The sequence below is a fragment of the Amphibalanus amphitrite genome, unplaced genomic scaffold (assembly GCF_019059575.1).
Source record: "Amphibalanus amphitrite isolate SeventyFive unplaced genomic scaffold, NRLGWU_Aamphi_draft 000276F_arrow, whole genome shotgun sequence".
NCBI lineage: Eukaryota > Metazoa > Arthropoda > Thecostraca > Balanomorpha > Balanidae > Amphibalanus > Amphibalanus amphitrite.
Window position 1 is genome coordinate 576313 of NW_024881771.1, and position 27820 is coordinate 604132.

The following is a 27820-nucleotide window of genomic DNA, read 5'->3' on the forward strand; positions in this document are numbered from 1 at the left end:
TTGGAAAAATGTCATGTTCAACCAAGGCTATCTATTGCTCAAGAATAATAATGCTATTACTTTCCTGGTACCTTCGGTGACAATTAACCCCAATTTCTCAGCGATTCATACACCAAAATATTAAATATTTACATACACACATGACACAGCTGCACACACAGCGCGGAATACACTCTGTAACCCAGGGATAGGGCCTTGACCCAGGGTATATTGAGTGAATTCTGCCGTAACCTCTGTAACCTCTGTAAGAATCATGATACACACAACCTATTTTATTGTATTTAGGGCCTTGCACACAACCTTACTCACAACTCACAACGAACCCTTGAACCCTCGCTGCCCTTGCTGCACACAACGACCAGGGTTACCAACGGGAATTTTTCTAAATCCCAAGATCGCCGCTCGAATTTCCCAAAATCGAGCTCCATATCCCAAGGTCGACAGGATCAAAGCCCAATGTGCATCCCAACTCCCAAGGTCTATATAAACCAAATATAGAGCAAATAAAGTGTATTTGACGTATTTTCAAATCTTTGGTTGACTAAATAAATCAATATCGTTAACATAACTTGCATTCGGCACAGTTTCACACGCAGGCATAGGTACAGAGACACAGCAAGTTACCTGTCTGGGTTTTACGTTTATTTCCCGTTTCACGCGGTTTCAGTCTGGCGGCAAAACCATCCAAAATGTACGCTCTTGACTAGCATCGATAACCCGAACAAATATTGGGACAGCTCGCAAAAATATCAACAATAGGTACAACACAAGGTATAATAACGAACCGAGCCGCGAGATGATCACAGAATGATGAATCAAAATGAATGAATGTTGACCAATGCCAATGAATCGTTGAGCGTCCGATGGTTTACGATAGGAATTATAACAATAGTTTTAAACTAGCGCTTTTTGGAACTAGCGCTTCTTTCGTGCTTCGTTGGTTGCTTGGTAAGGCCACAGTGAAACCAAACGAAAGAACGCTCGGTTGCGTTCGTCCAAAAAGGACGGTTTACAAAAAAAAAAACAATTAAGTTGTGTTAGATGTGTTCTTGATTCCTTTGTTTGGTCTTTATTAATACTTTTGCTTTTTCCAATGATTAAAAAAATGTGTTAAAATTAGCGGGAGTCGTAAGCTCGGGACAAATCCCAAGGTTTGCTGTTGAATCCCAAGGTCCCAAGGTCGGGTTCAATATCCCAAGATCTTGGGACAAATCCCAAGCTTTGGTAACCCTGACAACGACGTTGACTGACGAGTGACGACGCACGAAAAGTGAAAGTTGTAAGTCTGTTCAAATGATGAAAAACTGGGAAGGTCTCTCGCAAAATCGACGAATGAGTAATCTTTGCCGCCCGATAGCGCTTGCGCTGGCCAGCGCTGGCTATCGCATACGAGTGCACGAACACAAGCTTTACAAAGGATTCGAAGTGTAATATTTGGCTGTCTTGTGCCCTATCCCAAATACCACGTGAGTGGCCTGAGTTTTTCTGTGATTCACCTAAAATTAGTTACTTGTAATATTTTGTTATGACTGCTAATTTCAAAAACATTATTTTAAATTGGTTTTGGTTATACTGAGCGTGTTTGTTGAATTATATTCAAACTGAGGACAAAGAGTGCATACATAATATACCACGTGATTAAAAAGGAAAGCGCCATACCACAACCGAAATAAAATTTCATTCAATTTCATATAGACTTAGATGTAATTCTAATTTTCCTCAGCTTGTGTGAAGCCGAAATTCGTAGCTCAGCAGATATATTGATCATTTGGAACTTGGAATATCAAAATAAAGAAAATCATAACAGATCGATTCATTCTGCAATCAGCTGATCATTCTAGCAGAAGAGAGTGTGGCGCTAGTGTGGCGCGCTTCAAACAAACACGACGCGGCACTCGTCGAGGCGCGCCGCTCGTGTTGTCAGTTTGCGCTGAACTGTGAGGTCGTGTGGGTGTCTGGTAAAAGTTGTTGGGGGAGCTAAGTGTTGGTTTTGTATTTGGTGTCTGCACTCTCATTAGGTAAGCATCGGACTGTGGATGTTCTATTTGATCAGCTGGATATAATATTGGTGACGAATATTGACTAACAATTAAGATTTGCGCCTCTGGCAATGACTGTTCTTGACATCAAAAGCGTATTTTCGCCTTATATAGATTTAGGACGACGACAGATAGGTATAAGTCGGGTTATGGGTATAATCCATAAAAATGATTATTTACTTGTGGCACATCGTAGACTAATTTTACGTACAGTCATTCGATGAAGTCGATACTTCGAAGTCGATACTCAATCCAAGTGATCGCCGCTGCTTGACCTCTGTCCCTGTTTCACCCAGGTCAGGTCACCATGTCGGCCGACAGCGAGCTGAGTGCCGTTCTGAACCGCCGCTGCCAGATCAACGATGATCTGGACGCCGGCAAGCAAGTGAAAAAAGTTCTGAAAGTCTTCAACCCGTACACCGAGTTCCCAGAGTTCTCCAGGAAAGAGATCAAAGAATACGAACGGATCTTCAAAAAGTAAGTTCCCTGGCCCGGACTCATGGACTCGACCACCACACACATGACAAGGGATTTGCGTTTTTGTTGTAACTCGCGTTTCGTTGAATAGACGAAAAATCCCGATTCATCGGCTGGCCATCGGAAGTTGGCTGACGGCAAACGTTCCAGTTAAATTGATTTAGAACTTATTCTCGAGGATGCATTGAGCGAGTGGCAAAAAACGACGTTGAGAGATTACATGGGAAGCCCCTCCCCTAGAAGAGGGCTCACCCTCCGTTTTGTCAGTGCATCTGGGCGCACGCTGTGGCACACGGTATGGCCACTACACGCAAACAATCGGTATCGAACCCCGATGAGGCCTAGGTTCCTGGATATTCGTGTCCATTGTCGGTGCATGGACGATGATAGAGTAATATGTGCACAATTCGACCACGAAAAAGCTCTGAACCTAACCAAACAGTCATTGTAATACTTGCGGCCTGCGCGGTGAGCCAACGAGTCTCGTCCTCGGGCGATTCCGGCCGGTATCCCGCCCCGCCACGCCCCGCTCCCTGTTCCTTCCTGAACCCGAGGTGGGGCTTCCTCACCCACCCCGACCTTCACTGTGCCACAGCCCACACAAGCTGATACGGCACTAGACATAAGTACGACTTACGAGCTATTCTGGCGGCGCTTGGTCTCTGATCTCTCATCTGGATTACATCGGTCTTATTAATCGCGTTATCTGTCAAATGTTCGAGTACATTGTGTTTGCTTTTCTCTTAGCTCGTAATATCATATCTGCGTTTTTCTGGATTCACGAACCTCACTTTCTACGCTTCACAAAAACCGAAGTTGTTAGATATGATTGTCATCAAACTGCAAACAATATCAAGTAGGCATTGGTGTATACGGCTGATTTTCTCTGCAGGAAACCCGGGCTGTGCAGTTGGAGCATTGCAGTACTGCCGTGATGACATTGCCGAGTGATGGGTCTGCCTGACTGGTCCGGATATCTCGCTCGTCCAGCCACTGTCCCACTGATCCCTCCCCTGTCCCACTGGTCCCTCCCCTGTCCCACTGAGCCCTCCCCTGTCCCACCGGACCATCCCCTGTCCCACCAGACCATCCCCTGTCCCACTTAGCCCTCCCCTGTCCCACGGGACGATCCCCTGTCCCACCAGACCATCCCCTGTCCCACTTAGCCCTCCCCTGTCCCACGGGACGATCCCCTGTCCCACCAGACCATCCCCTGTCCCACTTAGCCCTCCCCTGTCCCACGGGACGATCCCTTGTCCCACCGGACCGTTTCCTGTCCCACCGGACTGGACTGCCCTCCCAGCCCCGACCGGCTCCCCGGCAGTACAACACAGCCATGCCAGCCGGTCTCGAGTTTCGTGCAGTTCCGTGCGCGGCGGTTGTTCGGTGGCATTATGTAGCGGGCCAGACGCCGCATCCGTTTCACACTGCGTGCGTGTCGCCTCACCGCAGCCCTTGGCTGGGTCTCTCGACCACGGCGGCTCAAAGTACGGGTCGTATGGTAAAGCGCGGCTAGGTCGGTAAACCACGGATAGCTCAGTATACCGCGGATCGTATGGTAAATGCAATTCTGAGCCTTCTCGGCCACAGCAGAGTGGTGCGGTCTGAAAGACACTCACTGCTGCATCTGAGTCAGGTGACCTGATGGTCCGATCTAACTCATAGGTCGCCTGAGCAGCCAAGTAATGTTTGTCAAGGCGTCCTGCCCCTTTGCAAACCGTATGCTTAGGTAGGATGACTGGGACGGCTAGAAGTACTCTGGCACGGGTGAGATGCAACATCCGCTCTCTGGATAAGGACGACCTGGGCCGGACATTGGGGCTCACCCTCCTTCTGATTGCCGTCTCTAGACTGGATGGGAGAAAGAGACAGGGGAGGACGCTCCACGCTTCACTGTCTGCTCGTCGTTTAGCGTACAGTGTCTCCGGAAAGGAGCGATTACCGCCACCCTAATGTCTTCTGCCAGTCATCGCCGGGGAAGTGTGCGACTCTGCCTGACATCAGAGGCCGGATGAGTGCGCGGCTTCTGTCCGTTACGGTGTTCCCGGAGTGAAACGGGCCGCGATAACAGGCTGAGCACTGAGCAGGCACGGCAGCGAGGAGCGCCGAGCGGCACGGGACACCGCGGGTGTTCAACACCAGTCTTTGTCGTAATTCATGGCATCAGGCGCGTAACTGAGCCGTCTAAGGCACTCTGCAGGCAGGTCATCCCTTTACGATACTCTTTGGGGCGGGCCAGCTCGTGAAATTGCCTCCTGTGCACCGTCCCAACTCGGCGCTCTTGCATTTATTCGCGTGCCTGAGTGGCTTCTCTACCCTCAAATGGCTCTCTGTCTTCTATCCTCAAATAAACTTACACTCAGTTTTTCAGTCGCGTGGGCCGTTCTACAGCAACCGGTAACAAATACCGAAAGGGAAATCATTAACGAACAACGTGGTGAAACTGAATATGGACATTTCCGCCCAGGAAACGGACGGGATTTATTCAACTGCTACCATGACTGGTTAAATTCGTAGCAGTATTCCGTGCCGTGCATTCGCTGTGGCGTGCACGTTTACATTAGTCCAGCTCCGTGTGGACAATGCCCGGCGAAACTGGTTCGGTTCGTGGGCCCACATTCGGTATCGAAGTCACGGGACCGGTCTGCTGTCCCAGCGGTCGGCGCGGCGCACTCACTTCATTACCGGCTGGCCTGAGTGGTCGCTGTCTGTGACACTCAGAGTGCCCACAACTCGTTACTTTCGCCGCCGGACTGCGGTCTCACAGACGGACACACTGACCGGCGGCGTCACGCTGGAGTAGCTCCCGTGCGACGGGCAGGTGCCGGGAGTTGTAGCCCGAGTCGTGGACGGCTGTCTTCGCTCTCACGGCCGCGCCGTGGAGCGGTCTGTGTGGGGAGCAGTGAGATATAGTAACATAGGCGGTCCCAGGGGGGGCCACGGGGGCCATGGCCCCCCCTTTGGTGCTGAAAGGTGGGGCCATACTATCTTTTGGCCCCACCTTTCAGATCGAACAGAAGTCCTAGAAAAGCTTTTTGTATGTTTCATTTTCTTTCTTGCACCATCAAAGGACGTAAATTTCACTCATGAGTGGGCTCAGTTTCGTATTCTGTCAATTTGGCGGTCAGCGTCGCTGGCACCGGTTCACGGTATGGCCGGATCTTATATGGAATATCAGCGTGGGTTTACTTGAGACTCTCGTAGGCCCAGCAATGGCTGGCATGAGACCCTCTTCCCAGTGGCGGGTGGGCCCTGCCAAATGAGCGTGGCTCTACGACACTAAAGTAAGACCTCATGGGTTGGTGCTGTGCACCTCAGAAGCCCGGTAGTGACGCCGTATGCCGGCTTGGTTTCTTAAGGATTAGCGTGGGATCTCCGGGGCCTGCATAGAGTTTGCATTAGCTAGTATATAATTTTAGAGGCCTGTATGTAATGTGTACACAGTGGCGGTCGCGGGGGGCATCAGGGCCATGCCCCCCAAGGCACATAAAGGGGGCCATCATATCATTTGCCCCCCCCCCCCCTCAAGCAACCGATGGGCCCCCATAGGTGTATGGGACCCTGGCCCTGATTCGATCGTCACGAGGCTAAAAAACACGCCCAGCTATTAATATAGCTCCCACACCGGTCTTTGAGCGTCCAACACTGACCTCTGAGGGAACTTCAGTGGCGGTCAAGCGCCCACGTTGACCGCTAAGAGCCCACATCGACCTCTGAGGCCCCACATCTGACCTATGAGGACCCCTAACCGGCCTCAGGGGCCCCAACCGGCGTCTGAGGGTCTCACACTGGTCTCTAGTGGCCTTGTTGCTGTCTCTGGTGTCCCAAGACGAACATTTAGGTGCCAATGAGGGCTCCGCATTGGCTGCTGAAGACCCGATGCTGGCCTCTAAGGGCCTGCATTGGCCTCTGAGGAGGGCTCATCTTGGCCTTTGAGGGCCCTCTGCTGGCCTCTGGGTTCCAACGACGGCTCATTCCGGTCTTTTAGGGCCCCACGCTGACCTCTGAGGGCCCCATGTTGGCCTGTAATGAGTAGGACCTACATAAGCCTCTGAGAGCCCAACTCGGTCTCTGATGGTCTCAAACTACTGGCCTTTGCAGCTTGCAGGCCCTGTACTGGTCTCTGAGGGCCCTAAACTGGCCTCTAAGTGAAAACATACATGGGTGGGCTTCTGAAGATCACAGGGCTCACGCGGACTCCTGCACAGACGTACGTTGGTCCTGATCGAGATTACTTTACGTCCTGATGGTCCCGCGCAGTCCTTCATATTTCGACGTCGGGACCCCATGAGCCGGTGTGGGTCCTGGGGCTGGCAGAGACTGATGAAGTCCTTAGGGCTCAGGGCCAGTCTTTTTAGCAGTAGGACTATAAGGCAGGTTGATTGAGCCCCAATAGGGCCGTTGCGAGGCCCCGCGCGAGTCGTGCGCGGCCATCAGATGCCAATTTTGAAAACCAGCAACCTGTGGGGCCGGGGGTCTCCAGAGGTCGGTGTACCTATTCTCTCCCGCCGCCAAACAACTATATGGATAAATGTCATAGTCTGAAAATGCTCTCTGGGTTTCACGTGCTTGTTCAAAGCAAAAGGTATCCGTACTTTTCCGAATTGTTTTATTGTGGTAAGGTCATGAATCCGCGTGCCCGACCTTCCAGTATATGCTACACCGATCCGTCGCCATGGTGCAGTGGCCCGACCGGTGGAAACACCGTGGGATGGGAAATGGAACTGGTGCTTTTGCCTTAAATTGAGCTTAAAGATTTCACGCAAGAATGAGGTGGATGAAGCATAAGTAATGCCAACTGCGCGGCGCCTCGTGGACGTAAAAAATTAGCCGATCACCCCCCCCCCCCCCTCCGGTGACTGATAAATGTTATGTCCCGCGAGTGTGACTTTGGCCCCCCCCCCCCCCTTTTGCTAGCGGCTGCGACCGCCAGTGTATAGTAACGTGTAGTAGCGAGCAGAATGGTAGAGGCAGACCCATTACAGCTGCGCCCGGGAGTCAGTGGATGAACCCTGGTCGTGAACTGAGTGGACGTGAGTGACGCTTATCAGACAGGATTTTGACTATCGGTGATTAAAAAGAATTGGGCTGGCTAAGTGGAATAGCATTGCTTGAGGAATGCTCTGATTGCCGGTGCAGTGACCTCTACACATATGGTGTGTTTGTGTGGTGTTTAGCCCCCCCCCCCCGTAGAAATGCTGGTGGTTGAGTTTACTCTGCGAGGTGCTGCGTGGAAACTGTAGACAGTAGACAGGGGCCTGGCGCCTTTTCCGGTGTCTCACTTCTCAGGAATCGCAGATCGTGGCAACTATCATAAAAACAGAGCATTGTACTATTCACTTCCCGGGTTTATTTTTCAAACAGACATTGTTCGTGCTGTATTTAGCACGAGACGTTTTGAATAAACTAGCACGACCAGCCCTACGTTTCTGCTTCAGTCCTTCGTCCTTGATTTTGAATTTCTGCCGTTGTCCAGGAGCGACTGGCCTTGGAAAGACGGCTTCCCCTGCTCGCTGAATGTTAAAACGTTCCGGGGACCGTCGCCCTGCGGGACGGGGTCGACGAATCGGTAATCTTGTCCGTCCGTTCGCCCGCCCGTCTGCCTGCCTGTCCGTCCGTTCGTTCTCCCGATTATACAGCACATTGTCATTGTGCGACGCCGGAGCTCGAGTCCTGAAGGAGCCTCGGCGGTCATCAGGTGACGCCTGTCATGTGATCTGCCCTCACGTGGCGTACTGTCACGTGGGGTTGTATCACGTTCCGCCCGTCACAGTTCGATCAGGTGCGCCGCGGTGTTCTCAGGCCACCTGACAAGTCTGGTCTCCGGTCTCTGATATCCGGTCCCCGGTCTCTGGTTGTTGGTCCTCCTGTACCGGCCTCTGCAGCCAGTGCCGTGTCGGCAGGAGTGCTGGGTCACCCCGTCTGTCACCCGAGCACCCGAATAATGGTTGTCGAGTCACCTGACCCCGCTCCGAGCCGTGCCACCACTGATAGATCGACCAGGTGCATTTAAATGCGACCTTCGCCAAGTGTCCTCCGTTTGTGAATTGATCTTTATTTCATGGGGACATCTGCAAGGGCGAGCAGTCCTCCGTTTTTAAGATGACCCTCCGATTGAAACTGTGATTCTGAATAGAGGTGGCAAAAGATGAAAATTTTGGGAACCAGACTCGAACCAGACCCGGCTGGACATTTCTGGAACCAGTCGGACCCGGTCTTAGTTGGAATCGGAACCAGTTGGACCCGTTTTCCAAAAACCACTTGTAGGTGTCATTAGTTGCATCATGTAAAACAGCCTATTTCCCACTGGGAATACTCATGAGCTACTGTGTGCAAAGAAACATTCACTTCATTCACTCCATATTTTGCAATAATGTGTAGTGTGCAAGATGTATAGTTTATGGTAGGACCCGGTTGGACCCGTCAGAAAATTTCCAGGAACCGGTCTGGACCCAGATGGGTCCAGACTGGTTCTTTGGACCGGGTCCTCGGGTCCACATTTTGCCACCTCTAATTCTGAAGATCGGGTTATCAGCCGTGCTCTGCTCTCGTGCACCTGGGTGCTCGGAGATCGATTGCGTACGGGGATGGCTCCCGGAAGAGTTGGACAGAGTTGGAATGATAACGTCTCAAAACCACAAGCCAGATTGTTCGCTCGCTTTGGGTCTGCCACTGACTACCGCTTTTAGTCCCTATTCCAGAGAAATGGCGGAAATTGGCGCTTTGGCCTCCGTTGTGCGCCATGGAACTGCGCCGCATATTCAGTATCCTAACTTAGCGGATATGCCCATGACATCACGGCGTCTCGGTTTGTCTCAGTTAACCCTGTGCCCCATCACGGAGCTGTCTCCGTGAACCTCAGTGATTTACCGACATGGTCTCTCGGAGAAGCGACCGCGCCCCTCTGGCTGCATGCAACCCTCCACCTTCAGAAGTCTAATGGCTCTCTGCAGCAGATTAGGTCTGGCCGTGACTGCTGCATGTCTTCTCTGAGCCCCATCCGTCCCCTAATATGGCACTTGGTTAGGTGGTTGTTTGCCCTTTGGACACTCGGTCCGGGACGGCACGGCCAGTGTCTGGACCTCGTCTGCACCGCTAGCAGGCAGGAATTTGCGCATCTCGTGATTCCGGCGTACGATCCAGACTCCGGGGAGCGCGCTGGCGTCACACCCCGGTCCGGAGAGGGCGATGTGAAGAGTTTACGCCCGTCGCCCCTCAGCTGTCGGATGACCAGCTGGGTTCGTTCCGATCGGTCTCCGCCGGCCTACGACAGGACTGTATATGTAAACACAGATCGCTCCGGTCATGGCGACAGGTCACATGACCGGAGAGTGGCGTCACTCACGCGTCACGTGACCTGTGTGTAGATGCGGAGACGACGCGGTCACGGCGATGCCAGCGACATATGCGATTCGATGGTCACGGGTAACGTGATAGACAATTGTCCCCTGCACAGATATAGGTCAAGGTGGAAGCGGCTAAAGGTGGAAACGATTTCGTTGTCGTGATAGATATGGTAGTGGTCAGTGGGCCTCTGTCCAACCCTTCCTGCTTCGTTCACCCTCCTCACTATTTCGCCTTCTTAGACAATGGTCCTATCGCAGTTGTGATCTAAGCTGTTCTGGACATATTGTGTCTGTTTTCCCTTTCACTCCGCAGTGAAAATGCCATCAGTGCCACGTTATCTGATGGAGTAGTGGAATGTAAACATGTGGCTGCGCTGCCCGGTCAGTTTTCAAATCAGTACATAAAATCGTTTTTATTGTAAAATCAGTCGGCACTCGGCAGTCCTAACGATGAAACTTCTTTTCAAAACTGTTGATCTTAGAGTCTGGCAAACCACTGGCTGAAACGTTTTCCAAATGCCTTTTTACAAAACTCAGTTCTTTTTTATTTCAATTCAAATGTTTTTCTGTTGGAATCTAGATGTTACGACACTCTCCACTCGGGACTGTGGACCCAAAACTGGATCGTCGGGGCTATGTGGCTGGAATAAATTCTATAGAAATACCGCCGGGCGAAAGTGCGTCCGTCACCCGAGCCACCTCGCCTAGACAGGAAAGCCACCGTTAGAAACTCGGGGTCTTCCGATCGGGCCGCGGGCGGTGGTGTGTGTCACTGGTGTCAGGCGGTGTCAACGGTCACGAGAGTTGGTGGGATAATATCACGGTAATATCACCATATAGGCAGCTGCTGAGCCGTGACTGAAGCCAATGCGTTCCGTTTTCATGTCTGTGTGCTGTCGGCGGGATCGGGCATGAGTATGACTCTCTCCCGGAAATGGACAGGTTCTGCTTACATTTACGGCATGACAAGTTGTCAGATGCAGATGCATGCGCGATTCCTCTCTCTTCATCGTTATCGGTGGAGAGAGGCGTTCAGCTGAGAGATTTTGGAATGACCTGTTGGACTGTCGGCCATGGTACCTGTTTGCCGTCTGGGTCATTGATATTTCTCACCGGCCACCAGCAAAATATACTTTTTAATATTTATCTTATTAAACGCGGTCGCTGCTGGTCCACAAGCCACGGTCGTCGGTCCAGCCCAGTGCCGAGTGTGCAGTATTTATGCTGCAGTGGCCGCTGTCCCAGCGCCGGCAGTGGCAGGAACTGAGCGTCTCAGCCTCCGTGCCATTGATTCCCGGGAGCAGACGGTTCGGCGCCGGAGCTGTGGGAGGCCGACGGAGGACGGGAGGCATCGATCGCATCCCATCCCAGTGGTGACCCCCCCCCCCCCCTCCGACCACCGGGGCAGGCGCTGGACCGAGGCCAAGGCCGCCCCCTGGACACCCCCCCTCCCCGAGTCTGCAGTGGCGCCACGCAGCCGGCGCCGAGCTAAAATAGACCGACACCCGGGAGAGCCGGGCAAGGGCGCTGATATTGAATTGGGTTGAAATGGTGCGCCTTATGGCACATCCGGTCCCAGCTGGTAGTTTTGGCTGCCTCGGGCTCCAGCGGAGCGTGGGCGTTAGCCGGAAAGTGTCGTTTATTTTCAGCGCTGTGTGTGCGCCTTTCAAAAGAATGGAGCTATCGCAAAATAGTTCAGTCGGCTGTTACGAGGAACAGTATTTTTTTTGCAGTTTAATGGGCGAATATGTCGACTTAAGTAAATCCCGTATTATGAATAAACCGCGTCTATGTGAGACGCTCTTATTTGTTTTGGTTTCTAACTTTGACCACTCTTCACATGTTCATATTTGATTTCCCGTTTTTAACTCTTTCATACCTAACACGGCGGATGCCTGCAGTGTCGTCAATTTGGGGTGCACAGTGCACAGCTGGGTGAACTGATGACATTGAACTCCTGCTAGGTAGTCCTGACATTTAGCAGCGCTGTTCGGCCACGCTCGGACGCACAAACACGGCTCTTTGTACCCTGTGTCACTTCACACCAAACTAGCTGTCGGGTGTGCACCGGATCGGAAGGCTGTGCAACATTACGCACATAACCTGGAGATCTGCCACTTTGCGCTGGTTGCGCCACCTTCTGCGTTTATCGTTAGCTGGAATTTAAGACATTACACATATGCTGATTCAGATCGGTAACACGAATGTTCTGAGCTCTCCGCGTGTGGTCCCGCGCCGTCTGGTTTCACTCCCGTCTCGGACACCACTCTGCTCGTGACCCGGGTGCGCTCCGGCTCGGTCGCCGCCCCCGGTATCACCGCCGCAATGAGTAGTTAGTGCACATTACATACCACTCCGACCCGGTTCCCAGGTCAGCCGGGCGCCGGCGTTTCTCCGATGCCCGTGGGGCGCCCGGCGTCGGCGCCCCGCGTCGGTCGGCGGCGCCGGTTTCTCGCAGCGGGAACCTCCGCCGCCCCCGCCGCCGCCCCCGCCCGGAGGTGTGTGTATGTGTGTACTCCAAGCGGCTGTTATAAACACCGCCCCCGCCTCCGCCGACTCTGATGGATTCTGTTTACCGCCAGGCGGAACAGACGCTGGCGTGTGCGACTGGCGGCGGAAGCGGCGTGCCGTCGCGCGCCGCTGCGAAAAACGTCTTTCTGCCGACGTCAAGGTCGTGGCACCCGGTGCCTGCCGGTCCAGGCGGCTGCCCTGAGGCCTGAGGGCCTTTGTAGCCCGTTTTTCGTGTGTCCCCGCGCCTTCTCACAAGGTCGCCAACACGACTCGGTTATCCCATCAGACGCCTCTGTGTCCCGGCCAGCCTTCCGAAATGTTTGGCGCACCAGCAGAAGGCCGGTCCTCCTTCCCCACCGGATGGGCTCAGATTGAACGGCAAACACGTCTGATTACAATGGCTTTTATATGGCTACACCCTAACAATGGCCAAGAACGGCGCTAAATGCTGAGCCGCTAGGTATCCCGCCGTCCTTAGCTGGAAAGCGTAGGTAGCTGGTTTGGGACTCAGGATCGGTCGTAAAGCGACGTCGTTTCTCCGTTGTCAACCTGCCACAGTGACGGGAAAGGGAGTAAACCTGTCACCAACCCCTTATAAACATTTTCGATCCCTACCCTGTCCCCCTTCCCTTGTCTCCCTGGCTGTGGGTCCTCCGGCTGGCTGGCTCTCGTCAAGTGGCCGTTTCCGCCCTCTCACTTCAATGAGTGCTCGGTCACTCTCTTTGGCACAGTCCAGTGTCACGCACATTCTACGCATCGCTCCTCTGTGTAGAGAGGGTCACGGCGTGCAGAGCCGCCTTTTGGACCAGCTGTCACGGCGGCGAGGGGCCGGGTCACTGTTGACAGATCCGTGTGCCTGATGGAGATATGACAGCGACCTGCGCTCTGTCCCTGACCTGACCTTGTGCCTCGACCCGTTTGCACTAACCCCATCCGTCTGTGTATCAGACTCGTCGCACGTGACACCTCGTGACTCCTCGTGACCCTGTCGGTCGCCCGTGACGCTGTGACGCGTCACGCCGGCTGTCTGTTCCGTAATGCTCTGTCTCAGAGCGATTAGTTCGGGTACGGCCACCACATACCGCCAGCTCATGGCCTATGTCGATCCACCTCGGTGCGTCCGAATCACGGCACGCTGATTCACCGTGTGTGTATACAGAGTGACGGACCTAGGACTGACAGGTGGGCTCGGGTGGTGACTCGATGATGGCGGAAGTCGCATGGACATCATTTGTCATAAGCTGAGTTACGAAAAGTGTATCTCTATATGTCGAAACATTGACATTGACAATGCTGAAAATGAATCATGGCCAGTGAAGCCTCTGCTATTAGGTATCGCCAAAATTTATTGGGAGTGTTATGAGATGATAATATAATATCGTGGTTCGTGGCGTGGTTAGGCTGTGTCCATACGCCAGCAGTGTCACCAATCCATCAGAGGTCACGCGGGTCAAACAGTGCGTGCCCGGGGTCACGGAGGTCAGACACTGTGCGCCTAAGGTCACACAGGTCAAACACTGCTTGCCCGGGGTCACGCGGGTCAGACAGTGCCTCTGCTCGTTGTGCCTCGATCTCCGACCGGGGCGGGTCCGGCGCCCAGTGCCGCTGCTCCGGAGAAAGTCGTCCGGGAAAGTGGTCTACGGCGCCCCATGGAGAGAAGCTCGACCTCGCAGGGTCGGCGCACGACCTCTGACCTAGCCGTGACGTCATCATGTCACCGATTGTGACGTCACATGTTACCACCGTGGTGACGTAAAGAATCTGAGCAGTTAGCTTAGCGTCAGCACTACTCGTTCACTTCTATCGAGGGAGGCATTTATATAGCGTCGAGCGATTACGAGGATAAGACTTTATTAGACTAGCCTAACACCTTATTTACTTGCGCTTCATTCATTGATCTAAAATTGAAGCGTCACACATTCGCGGGTGCGACCCCGCATTATTTCACCCCGGAGCGCTCCAGATAAGCTTCTATCAGTAACCACGCTCTATAGCAGTTTGCATAAACCTTCATGTGATTTAGGTACTAAAGGAGGCACAGACTTGTGAGAGATTTGTGAGAGAGAGAAAAAAAAAATAAAAAAGGAGGCACAGACGGGATTGGGGCGAGGTTGTGCCACGACTGCTGCAGCTGCCCCAGTGACCGCTGCCTGTCCGGTGTCCGACTGGAGGGGAGCGGCGGATTCGGCGTCACGCTCTCGACACAATCCACTCCCAGTCCTACTGACACGAGCTGGGAGGGGTGGCTGATCCCTGACAGACCCACATTGCTGCACGCACCCCACCTCTCTGGGGTGAGGGGAGCCGGGATCCAGCGCTCATGGGGCCCCCGTGAGCGAGGCGGGGCTTGGTGTGCTGCAGGCCGTGTCACATTTTTATGTAACCGTTGGTGTACGCAGAGGAATGTCTGTGGTACGACGCAGCTCTGCTCAATGCCCAATTTGTTAGATGTGGTTTTCAGGTTGCAGGTGCGCAGTGACTGGCACAGATTCAAGCGGCGCAGTTGTCCTGTGCTGATCTGATGGCGCCTCAAAATGTTGTGCAATTGATGTGTCATGAACTGCACACACAGCTGCGGCTATATGCCGGAAAACAGATATGAGATACCGATGGAGGCGACGATAGCTTGGAACCAGCTGCCAGAGACCATTATCTACAATACACAGATTAAATCGCCACGAACCCCACACTCCTCAAACTTCCTAGCCCAAGCCAAAGCTGCTTGTACAACCCCTATCTGATGATAATTTTTCCCTTGCAGTGGAGTTGTAACGTAAATTATCCGTGACATACGCCAGCCATACTGCCTTGCGCCAGCCCGACCTGTAGACCTGGCAAGTAGGCTAGCTCATACTGCCGTGCTACTGTTCCGATTGTACTCTTTGCTGTTTATAGAATGAATACATTATGTTCACGCACCCTTGGCCGGGCGGGTGACTCATGGTATAGACCCGTGGACGGATTGTGACGCGTCACAGTCCGCATGTCACACGTGTCTGAGTCACACCGCTACTGTGTCGCAGCTGGGTATTCACCCTGAATGCAGGATTAATTGCCGTCTGTTTGTGATTGACCTGTGACCGGCTGTTAGTCACTGATTGGTCAGAGGTCATCCCACTCAGCTGATAGCCGTTTTTACAGGACTGCGCAGTGCGCACGAGACCGCCTAATGCGGTCTGTCTTGGATGGCCGGTTAAAGTGACGAACCTGCAAAGGGCATTGAGTGAAGGTCGGTAGAATTTCTCGTATTTCTTTCCTTTTTGATAGGGGCGGTCTGAAGAAAAAAAAAATATTTTCGCTCGTTACCTGATGGGACTTAGTTAAGAAAATGACAGCGGAAATAAACAATGTACGATATGTGTATGTCACCACCTAACTTAGACTGGGCCGCCACGGGCTGTGCCCTCTCGGCGGCTCGTTTCCGCCGGCTCCAAGCCTCCCTGGGAGGTCACATAGCCGAGTCATACCGTCACAGGGGCCAGTCTACCGGACCGGTTCCGCTGCCTTCGCCGGAGATGGAGAGTGGATGGTATAAACACAAACAGCAGAGGCACGGCGATGGACCGGCGGGGGCTGGCGGGGGCAGCCGACGGGCAGGCGTGGTATTGACATGCGAGGTGGTGAGCGGAAGGGTGGCGGCGAAGGGTGACATGGACACGGCGGCGTAAAGAGTTGCGGGCGAACCGGCTCGTCACTGTCCCCAGTATACCTACATACGGTGAAGAGGCTGTGATAACGGGAAAATGTAATCTTACTAAGTGGAACAAGGGCAAGTCAAAGCTGATCTAACCCACCCTCTTTCTATGTTTCACAACTGGTTATGGGATTGGCATGTTGTCTCCTGATGTGACCGAATTTCGAGTGGCATTAGAAGGACGCCCGTCTGCAGCGGTTTGGAGGTCTGTCATTCCAAGTTCCAACAAACTGGATTCCTGCCCGGTGGGATTCCGATTATGGCGGCGCCTTACCCACACGATGATGGATGCGATGGGAAGTGAGTTCCGACGAATAACACAAATACCAATAAACAGTCGGTGCTCGGCTGTTTGGGTCAACCCAATCGCTGATCGATGCGCTGGTCAGTGTACCGGGCCGGCCGTCACAGCACCTGCGAGGTGAGCGAGGAGGATGGTCCCTCCGGACTGCGCGGAATAGCTCTGGAGCGCCCCTGTGGACTTTCCAGCACCAAGTGGGCCTCTGTGAGGCATCAGTGACCCCCCATGAGATGTCAGTGAATTTGAAGAGCCTATAGAGATCCCCTGTCAGCTCTGTAGAATCCCAGTGAGGCCTCGGTCGAACAAGAGAGTACCGTCGGTCATCCTACGCCTACGTGTTCACCTGATCAGTGCAACTGCGTCACTCGACTAGAGCCGGTCTGGCCACCACAAGCCTGCTGCGCGTCACCGGTTGGGGAAGCTGGCCATATTTGTATGTCTGAGACTGGGAGGCTACCTGACGGAGTGGGGTGGCACTGATTAGTGACAGTCGCAGCAGCCGGTAGACACGAGCAGACCTGGGCCAGTCAATAATTGTTTATCTGCGCGGCTCTGTAATTGCGCATACCCCTGTTTTGTAGGCGCTGAAGCCTGAATCAGTTTCCGCCGCTGGCCTGGACCTCTGTTGACTTGATTCTCATAGCACTAATAATATTAGTATTACAAGTTATATATTGTTATTTTACATTGATACTGAAACATTATTTTAGTGTAAAATGATTTTGAAACATGATATGCTACACTTATACGGAACCGCTGTATCTGTTTGTGTTTGTCATTGTTGGTTGCCATGCCCACGCCCTCTCCATGAGGCTAAAGTAATTGGAGCATTTCTCCTTACTGGTATTCATGTGAATGTCGTCTGGAATTTGAGCCCCTGAGCAGCCGCTCGGCTCGCTATTAGCCTGGGTACCTACATTCATGCATGCTCTGATGACTGTGCGATCAGCCGTCCTCGCATTGACGTTCGAAGGTGATCGGCGCGCTGCCATAGAGACGCCTGCCGCTGCGCACGTCACCAATGTTCGGCAGGCACGGACTGGCGATCGGCGAGACGATAGCCAAACGGCTGTGGTAATCCGCCGCCGCGGCAAGAGGCCGCGCCTGTTTGCCGGATCGAACTGTGGGACGCGCCGATGAGCTGAGGCTCGGCTAGTGCACGACAAGGGGCAGGGAGACACGCCGATGGGCTGGGCTTGTCCGGTTGTGTCTGGTGTGCACGGCGTGGAAGTGTAGAAGACATGGAAAGACGCTGTCTGAGAGACTGACTGTCTTATAGTGTCCTGTCTGGCTGTGTTCAGTATTGAACTAAGAATTGGCGCAGTCGTTAGAGAAATAAGGTCGACAGATAGTCCTGTCCGACTATGTGCAGTACGGAACGGTGACCGTTAGCTCTAGAACGGGCACCTACCACATCGCACGCTCTCATACAAAGACCGGATAGCGTTCGCAACTTCCTGCCTCCCGACCGGCCTGGTTGGATGGGATGGACTCCGACGCAACGGCTCGGTGGCGCAACGTTTCGTCTGGCTCAGTTGCTCGATCTGACGGGCCGCGTCTGTCCGGGGTCGGTAGCCGACGGGTGACGAGGGTGCTGGCGCGAGCAGGAAGTCGGTGATCCAGCGCTGATGGTGCTGAAACGCTCTCAGGATGTTTTGTGTCCACGTAAAGAACGGGGTACTGAGTTGAGTTGATTGGTATTGGGACCGGTTGACAGTTGACACAGATATCGTACCCGCCGTTCGGTGGAGTCGAGGTACACATTTGTGCCGCCGAGTCCGGTGGCCAGACACAGAGGGTCACACAGATGCGGCGGCACCTGCGTGGGGGATTCAAAGTCTCGTCGACCCCCTCACATGGCTGTCGCGGGCGGTGGACTCGGGTCGTTGTGTAGGTAAATCGAAGGAATAAAGGACAGTGCGGCGGTATTGGCTACATTCACGGCGCCGGCGTGAGTAAAATACTTTTTCAGTGGTGATGACGGAGACACAGTGGGACATGGGATGACGACTGACATGATCATCTACGGCCGTCGCCCTATCTGTTTTTTTTTATGAAGCAGACGCCGCTCTCAGACGTTGAAAATATAATGACGCCGTATCCGGGCCGCCAGCGGACGTGGCCGAGCCGCGGCGGCCTGATATCACCACTGCCGGCCGGAGCCTCCGCACCGCAGCTCAGCCACTTCCCGTGCTTGTCCGACGGTATACCGGCCGTTATCCATACGCAGAGCCCCGGCGAGGGTGCCTGGCGGTGGACGGCGGCTTTCTCCGCGCTCAGACTCGCTGGCTGGCGCCCTTCAGACCTGTTTTGGTGCTGTTTGGACTACTCTCCCTCTCCGATGAAAGTGTCGACTCTCCTGAATAGTCTATCCCATTGGAGCGACACTGACGCCCACGTTCCTGCTATCTGGATGGAAGCGTCTGCCTATGATCGACTGTAGAAAAATACCGGTAGCTGGGTATTTCATGTGGTCGCTCTGTCTGGTTTCCAACTCGGGACGCGTGAGCTCACGGACTTTCCCAAAGACCACAGAAGTCGAGTCACGCGCTGCAGCATACGATAAGAAGTTCCATAAAAAACGAGTGCCCGGGAGATACGCCGCGTGTTGACCCGGCTCCGTTCAGGACCACAGATAGGCCTGACCGCTCTGATTCAGCGGCTTGTTTTCCCCATTCCCTACGTCGTACGCGATATGATTTAGCCACAGGCCTATTTCTCCCCTCGCCATGCTCCTGTCCAGTCCTGTTCCAACGCGAGGCGAGCACGATTATTCGGTACGTCCGGCCCGACCGACCATCGGACCGCTCCTGTGAGCCCGGCACACCCCTGACATGAGGGGGGGGGGGCTGGGGAGTTGAGAGGGAGCGGAGGGGAGGCAGGTCGCCTGTAGCACGTGCTCGACTGGTGCAGCCCTGCTGGGCAGCTCGGTTCCCGGATTTGTCCGTCTCCGTGCCGGCGCCGCCTTCCCCCTCCCCTCGTGTCGGTTCGAGTCACGTTCGATCGCTCGGCGACATGAACTGAGGGCCGGGGCCCGGATCCATAACTCCATACAGGTGCCAGTCGGAGCTACAGCTTTTGTAATTGCAAATTTCAGTGCGGAGTGTGGATATGCTGGTAGTATCAGGCCAAGTAAATGTGGTCAATTATAGTATTTACGAAGCTGGTTTGCTAAATGATAATTTAGTAGACCTTCATTTCAGAATGATACATTTTTATGCAACATTTGGACATTAAAAACATCTCTGGTGGCTATGCCATCTTTAACGGATAAATGTCGTATATGGATGGGTACTTCGACAACTATCCCACAATACTTTCGAGCCAACACCACTAATTCCGACTAATTGCGATGACCAGCGCTGCGGCCGGCGCGGCGGCTCCGAACAGGGTCGGGTGGCACGGAGACAAAGTCGTCAAATACGTGAACGTCCCACGGTCACATACCAACGACAGGATTCCTCCTCCTTCGTTCAGGCGAATGCAGTTTTCCAGTACCTATCGCCATTACTGAAAGCAGCCCATAATTGATTTATTTCCAGTTTCACCTCGTTACGATCTGGACATTTTTTATCCAATTACGATAAGCTCTCACTCTGGCTCCTCAACGCTTGATTGGCTCAATGATAAGTTATCTTTCACATTTATCCCAGCCCCACATTATCCGTCCTTTGTAAAAAAAAAAAAAATGCACCGCTCTGTGCTCAGTTGTAAAGAAAGCTTGTGGATTCCGCCTGGTAGTGGCTGAAATTAGCCGGCACCATTGCTCGGTAAAGGTCGTCCGTACGGGTCCGATCTGCTGGTCATTTGGTCGAGTCGTCCGATCGGTCGGTCGGCTTATTGGCCTGTCCATGTACGAAGGAATTTTCTTTCACCCATGGCCTGTATTTCCGATGGCATTCCCGGCCGCTTCGCCGTCTGCAAACTGCTGCTATCAGGCCGTCGTCCGGTGTCGCTCCCTAACTCCCCTCCGCTCTCTCGGCTGGAAGCTGTGCGTCCATAAGCCGCGGGCGCCGGGCTGTCCACTGGATGGTCTTACAGGACCCTACCGACCGTCCCCTCCCCCCGGGGATGTCCGAGGTGACCTTCCATAGGTCACCGGTCCGGCTCGATCTCACTGAGAGCCAGGAGTTTCTCTGGGTCAGTGGTCGCCGGGCGGTGATACGGAGTTCACCCGACTGGGGCAATGGTGTCTGCCTTTGATTCTCGCCGTCCTGCTCACTCGACTGGAACTGCCGGTATTTTTATCGGCTCTCTACCCCTCTCCTCCCCTCTCCCTCTCCCTCTCCCTACCTCTGTCCCGGTCCCAGTAGAACTATGTGATTGGAACTGCGCCGTCTCCCGGCTCCAGCTGCCGTGCTCGGCTCTCCGGGACGATCATACGATAATGACGGCGGGTTTCCTGTGTGGACTGGGTAAAAACAGAGCGGCCCGCGCAGTGACCAGCTGCCGGTGTGACCCTCGGCCGGCGCTGTGGGACTGAGATGGGGCCGCCGCCGGCCCACCAGCTGCTGACCGCGCCGCTGAGCTCAGCGCCCCTGCTGAGCTCAGCGCCCCTGCTGAGCTCAGCGCCGGCTGCCGGTGTCTCAGCACCGCTCAGCCACTGCCAACGGCGCGGTAATGCGACGCTCAGCAGCCCTCCTTCCAGATAATCACTAATGGCCTGCCTCTGGGGCGCTGTCTGATGTCTATGGGCGCCTGCGCGCGCGTCCATTCCACGGGCACCCTTTCGCCAGGGTGGAGGGACCGACCCAAGGTCAGAGGGGCAGATCGGGCTGATGGGCGGTAGGTGCTCATTGAGGGGAGTGAGGTTAGGCATCAGTAGGCCAGCCTTGAACCCTGGCCTTGAACTTGCCTACCTGTTTCATGGAATTGGTGAAGCGCGATCTGGTGATGGTGATGGTCTGGTTTGCTGATGGGTGGAACGCCGAATGCAATTTTTTTATTGTTATTCTTGATGGCAGTGATTTTCCTCTGATGTGTCGTGATTGGCTCTTGGACCCGGGTCGCGATAGGGCAGAATGGCAGGTATGCTCTCTGTGCGTTCGGGCGCCTCTCTTCATTACCGTCCCCTGCCAGTGACATTGGTGTCCATCAGAGCCAAACTCCACTGTCCGACTCTCAGAGCCATACCCCACCGTCCGACTCTCCCGGCGCTCGGTATTTGTGTTTATCCTCCCCATCAGTCGGCCAGTCGGTCCCCCGACACTGATGACCGCCACTGAGTCCTTCCATCACCGCGAGGGTGCCGAGTCAGTCCATCACCGCGAGGGTGCCGAGTTCGTCCATCACTGCCATGTGTGTCCCGCGAGTGAACTCGGCGCCGCCTCAGTGCCGGGCGATCATAACATGATCAAATGGGACTCCCTTTTCAGGCGGTCATAGTGTGTGGGGTGGGGGTGTTGATATCAAGAGAGCGGTACTGTCATGAGCGCTCTATCGCAGTAATTACAGCACTGAGTAGGGATTACCCAGGCCGTTAGTGTTCAAGCGATGACTCAGCAGCCCATCCTACTAGCCAAATATTGACATAATTAACTATGCTGTCGGTGTGGTTTGAGCTCATGAACCCCGCAGCTCGGCCTAGTGTAGACGATTTGACTTGCCCGCCAGTGAACCTCTGTGGCAGACTCCGGCAAAGTTTGGGCTGCATTTGAGGTCCCCGCCCTGCGTGTTTACAGTTCTCAACACACGCAGGTCGTTCACAGCTATAGAGCCTTGGTTCACAGTCACAGTGTGTTAGTCCTGCGCAGACGGCGGCTTTGTGAGTGCAGAGAGAATAACAGCCGTTTGTCAGCGCCCGTCCTGCGTCCGCCTGTTTCCCAATCTTGGGTCGCTTGCGCAGCGCAGCGGCTGCTCTCGCTGTGCGGTGCTGTGGCTGGCTGGTGGAAGCGTTTAGCCGCTTGATATTGTGTAACTGGACTGCTCCGTCGCTCGGCTGGATTATCCGTCAAATCTGCAGATGTCTCACGGATCCCTGTGGCTGATGGGACTGCTACGGCGGTGGGGCGACTTCAATGTCATGATGGCAGCTTTCATACGCACCTTAACTCTGTGTGTATGGTCGTTCCATGGATGGAGGCGGGAATGCCGTTGCTCTATCGCCATGTAGGCGGCACAGCTTGGTCTCTGTGTTCGAGCCACATTATTACTCTGGCTGGCGAGTGGCGGCACAGCGACTCGGGTCCAAGGCTGGGGAGAGCCGAGCGGGAGTCCATAATAGTTGGCCAGAAATAGCTGACCGGCACGGGACATAGTGGGCCCCCGCAAAGCCCGTCTAACGCACCTCGCACTTCGTATCCCCTCGGCACCCCACTGTGCTGGGCCTTCTTGGCTCGCGTATGGGGACCCCACGCACTCTCCTCTCCCTGGCTGGGCACGCGCTCACACACCGCACTCATCGCGAGGGTCTACAGATAATGTACGAGCACGATTTCTCGGCAGACGCGTCGACAAGTGGAAATGCCGCCCGCTCCCTGCGTCGTGGGTGGGGAGGAAAAGACTCTTGACCCATCACGACAAATATGTAATATTGCCGAGTCAAACTATAGACATGCAAAATCGGCAGATGATTGTGATCCCAGCAGTGCCCCTATTCAGCTGTGTAATCTGTATAGCGCAGCGACTGCGTGTCTGCTGGCTGTTTTTGGTCGGCCTGGGCCTGTTTGAATTGCTCCAGTGATAATTGTTTACACCTGAGCGGCGGCCCCTTCGCTGATTATCGGCAGACGCCACACGCGCGGCGGTCTGCCGATGGCCGCTGCCTCCGCTGCCGCCGTCTGTGACCTCGTCTGTCACCTGCGGTAAAGCCGTGTCAGCTTGTGACATGGGTCTGCTGGGAATTGGTGACCAGTGGTCACGGACCAGCAGGGGGCACTAACCGTGGTGGTATCAGTGACCGTCAGAGCTGACCTTTGTGGGTTAGTGACCGTCAGAGCTGTCACACTGTTGGGGTTTCACTGTCGTCGGGTGTTTCAGTGTCGAATATTTCCGTGTTGCCGTTTATTTCGAGCCTCCTGATGTGCTCTGTCCTGGTGGACAGCCGATCGTGCTGGTCCATCAGACATCAGCCACCAGTCAGGGAGTGGTCGTTTCGTGGACAAGTTGTCGAGCCACCCGTCAGGGTGTGGGTGTGTCACTGCTGGCTCGTTTTGGAAGTCCCGTGCCTGGCTGAAGTTAGCGGCAGGGGCGGTCGATATAGCAGGCTCGATCCGTGTTAGTTGCAGGGGACCCTCCCCTTCCCTTCCCTAACCTGTCGACCGGTGCGTGACGGGGTCATCCCCTGCAGCCCTCGGGTCAAATCGACCCGCCGCGCCCGGCCGGCGCCGCTGACTCACCATATCGGTGGTCCAGCGGGGAGTGGACACAGGTGTGGGGTTGATGCGATGTCCGGTGTCCCATCGCTGGGGACCGGGAAGGGCAGGTGCTTCCCGTCACCTGGCCTGTTGGAGGATCCCGCAACCGCAGCGGACGGGATGGATGCTTGATTCAATATATGACCGCCACCGGAAGGGCGAACTTCCGCCCAGTTCCGGTGCAGATAGCAGACAAAGGCAAAAGCTAGCTAGTCAGAGTTATCATGGCCGCCACGTACTGTCAAGAAGTGCGTCCTTGTGGTGTGGTATCTATTAAAGCAGCACCGAACACTCATGACTGGCTCTTAGTTAAATTCTGATAGCCAGAGTGTTTACAAAGAATGACTCTGGCTTGTGATACGCAAAGTACTCGCACACAAAGACTGGCCGTGGCCCGGCTCGTTGATGCTTTGTAATGTGATGCTACTGAATATTCGACTTGAAAGCAAAGATGATATTGCTATGCTAGCATATCTAGCAGCAATGGTCAATGTCCATACTGGTACCGCGTATCAAGGTAAATCTCGGCTCTTCCCTCATTCTTGCGTTCTTGGACCCTAGGCCTGTGGAGGCCACCGGACATTCCGCTCAACCTTGCACTGGGTCGGCCCTGATCAGCTTGCTCTGACAAATGGTAGCTGATTTAGCTGTTTCCTCAAAAAGGCAATGATTTCCTCTGTGCGGTGGTTGTAGGAAATGGCAGACTTCTCCGGAAAATTAGCTGCTTTTGGCGCTACCACCGTCCGTACTCAGTGCCGAGTGCGGTTAGGAAAAACAGCTTTGTGGTCAAAGGCTAGCGATATATCGCCACTCAAATAATAGTGATCATTGATCAGTGCTCCTGATACGTGCACGCCATACCTTGCACCGCTAGTACTATGCGGTTTGCTAACGCGTCAGTCCGAGATTTGTGCTAAATCGAGGCTACACAGTACACATGCTTTGTCTAAGTATACCTACCTTCTCTTCTAGTCACGCTATGCAAACAGATAACGCTATTTCCGGTGCATTTCCGCCTTCTCGACAGTGACGCATCGGCATGTTATCGTACAATCAGTGCACGTAATGACCACACGCTGCCGAGTGCTGACTGCATCTGACCGTAGGATCGACCGCAGCGCCACCGCTGTCCACTGCGGTCGTCTCACTCACCTCTGCTTCCTAACCCTGCTCACCAGACGTCTCTGCTGTTTCGCAGGTATGATGTCGGCAATGACGGCTACCTGGACCTGGAGGAGCTGAAGAAGATGATGGAGAAGCTGGGGGCGCCGCAGACTCACATCGGCCTGAAGCAGATGATTAGGGAGGCGACGGATGACGAGGCCGTCCACATGATCAGCTTCAGAGCGGTGAGCAAGTCGTTCTGCAATCAGTATCGGACTGATGACTCGCCAACCGTCTGAGCTGATGCCCCTTTCTTTCACCTGCTGTTGAAATATGTCCTGTTTCATCGCCAGTTTTTATTTGATTCCCCATATAGATATATTCCAGCAAAGATGACGATGATAATCGAGCAAAGATGAATATTGTGCGGTTGTGCCTCAGTTTCTGACAACGTTCCATTCTACCGCCAGTTTCTGACCGTGTTTCCCTCGTCTGTCCCCAGTTTCTGACCGTGTTTCCCTACTCTGCATCCAGTTTCTGACCGTGTTACCCTACTCTGTCCCCAGTTTCTGATCGTGTTTCCCTCGTCTGTCCCCAGTTTCTCAAGTGTTTTCCTCGTCTGTCCCCAGTTTCTCACCGTGTTTCCCTCGTCTGTCCCCAGTTTCTGACTGTGTTTCCCTCGTCTGTCCCCAGTTTCTGACTGTGTTTTCCTCGTCTGTCCCCAGTTTCTGACCGTGTTGTCCTTACTCTGCCGCCAGTTTCTGACCGTGTTTCCCTCGTCTGTCCCCAGTTTCTGACCGTGTTTCCCTCGTCTGTCCCCAGTTTCTGACCGTGTTTCCCTCGTCTGTTCCCAGTTTCTGACTGTGTTTCCCTCGTCTGCCACCAGTTTCTGACTGTGTTTACCCTCGTCTGTCCCAGTTTCTGACTGTTTCCCTCGTCTGTCTCCAGTTTCTGACCGTGTTTCCCTCGTCTGCCACCAGTTTCTGACTGTGTTTCCCTCGTCTGTCCCAGTTTCTGACTGTGTTTCCCTCGTTTGTCCCCAGTTTCTGACCGTGTTTCCCTCGTCTGTCCCCAGTTTCTGACCGTGTTTCCCTCGTCTGTCCCCAGTTTCTGACAGTGTTTCCCTCTTCTATCCCCAGTTTCTGACCGTGTTTCCCTTGTCTGTCCCCAGTTTTTGACTGTGTTTCCCTCGTCTGTCCCCAGTTTCTGACAGTGTTTCTCTCGTCTGTCCCCAGTTCCTGACCGTGTTATCCGTACCCTGCCCCCGTTTCTGACTGTGTTTCCCTCGTCTGTCCCCAGTTTCTGACCGTGTTTCCCTCGTCTGTCCCCAGTTTCTGACCGTATTGCCCGTACCCTGTCCCCCTTTCTGACCGTGTTTCCCTCGTCTGTCCCAGTTTCTGACCGTATTGCCCGTACCCTGTCCCCCTTTCTGACCGTGTTTCCCTCGTCTGTCCCCAGTTTCTGACCGTGTTCCGGAAGGCGGCCGCCGGAGAGCTGCAGGCCGACTCTGGTCTCAGTCAGCTGGCCAAACTCACAGAGATCAGTGTCGAGGAGGTAGGCGTGGCCGGCGCCAAACAGTTCTTCCAGGCCAAGGTGAGCACGATATGCTCCGAGAATGACGCGTAGTCGCCTAGGTGTCTTACTGTCTATCCACCTGTATCGACCTTGCTGCTTTGAAAGTGATGTGTTAAGTAGTTTTATGTGCCCCGTTCCCAGATGATTTAATCTAAGATAAGTTATGCCGAATACTTTAGTTTTATGACTTCCCCGGCTGCCCTCTTCGTATTAGCGAACTCATGACTCCTGTGAGAAATAACAGCCTGGGCCTGTCGCGTGGGGGTGTAACTATCCGCTCGTCTTCTTGGCAGATCTCCGAGCTGGAGCGTGACAAGAATTTCCTGGCCGAGATCCGCCGTGAGGAGGAGGAGCGTCAGCGCCTGGAGCAGGAGCGTCGCGAGCGCAAGGCCGAATTCAAACAGCGCGCCGCACTCTTCAACCACGCCTAGTAAAGGTGGCGCCACCAGCGCGATCAAACTGGGTAAAGGCGGCGCCACTGTCGACGAAAGTCAGTGGGTGAGACGGACTGCTGAAAGGATGCATATCTGCCATATGTGAGGAGATGTTGACTGCCAGGAAGGTCGAGTGCAGTGTTGCCAGTGAGGGAGATCGTTTATTGTGTTCGGAATGGTTCAGTGTATAATAGCTGGCCTTGCTGCGATCTTAGCGTGCCGTTGATGAGATTTTAAACACGTTTTAAGCCTCTTCCTTTCTCTGTCCATTTCCATTTGCTGTGTTCTTTGGTGTTCAGCTGAGATTTTAATAAAAGTATTTCTGTATATTTTTGTGTCGGTAGCCTAGACTAAGTCGTCGTCACTGCGTGAGTGGAACAAGTACGTGTACGCGTGTGAGTGAACGCCGTGTGTGTACGCTAGGGCTGGTTAGGCTGTTCGTTAGTGAGCCTGGGTCGAGTCGGCCTAAAAGTAATGTTTAGCTAGGCTGATCACAGAGCTCCATCACTTAGAGGCCAGCTTCCAGGTCCTGTGGTCTCGGGGACCGAGTAGGGACCAGGATCAGCCGAGCCCGTGGCTTTGGAGGTTTTCGGCGAGCTGATGTAGCCGTGAGCCACACGTATTTCTGGACATATCGTTCATATTCGCCGCTCATACCGATCCATGGCCCGGCTGTAGCATACTAGCGTGTCTGTAGAGCACTGTGTGAGAGCGCTGAGCTGTTGGAGATGTGACATATGTTAGCTACGTTCATGTGATATCCGTTGCTGCGCTAGTGTTCAGAGCCTTGAACCTTCCAGCGTGTCGATCAAATACAAACATGTGTACCGTTGGCGGCTGGTTTTCGCAGGACACAGGTTTTGCTGGACAGAGTTGAAGTCTTCGTGGTCATGTAGTCAGTAGTTTAGACTGAAGAAGGAAGACAAATACGGGAAAATTGGAGAGGGAAGGGACTGGAGAGAAGTGAACAGTGTGGTAGAGAGC

At 53.9% G+C, this 27820-nt stretch overlaps 1 protein-coding gene across 1 annotated transcript; it reads left to right on the forward strand.

Moving 5' to 3' along the window:
* The first annotated feature begins 1870 nt into the window (after nt 1-1870).
* LOC122387204 (EF-hand domain-containing protein D2 homolog) lies at nt 1871-27668 on the forward strand. The gene is made up of 5 exons (XM_043377153.1): nt 1871-2018; nt 2336-2516; nt 24922-25072; nt 26286-26420; nt 26696-27668. Exons 2-5 carry the CDS (start codon nt 2347-2349, stop codon nt 26831-26833), a joined length of 594 nt encoding a protein of 197 aa, XP_043233088.1. The 5' UTR covers nt 1871-2018; nt 2336-2346; the 3' UTR covers nt 26834-27668.
* The last annotated feature ends 152 nt before the right edge of the window (nt 27669-27820 follow it).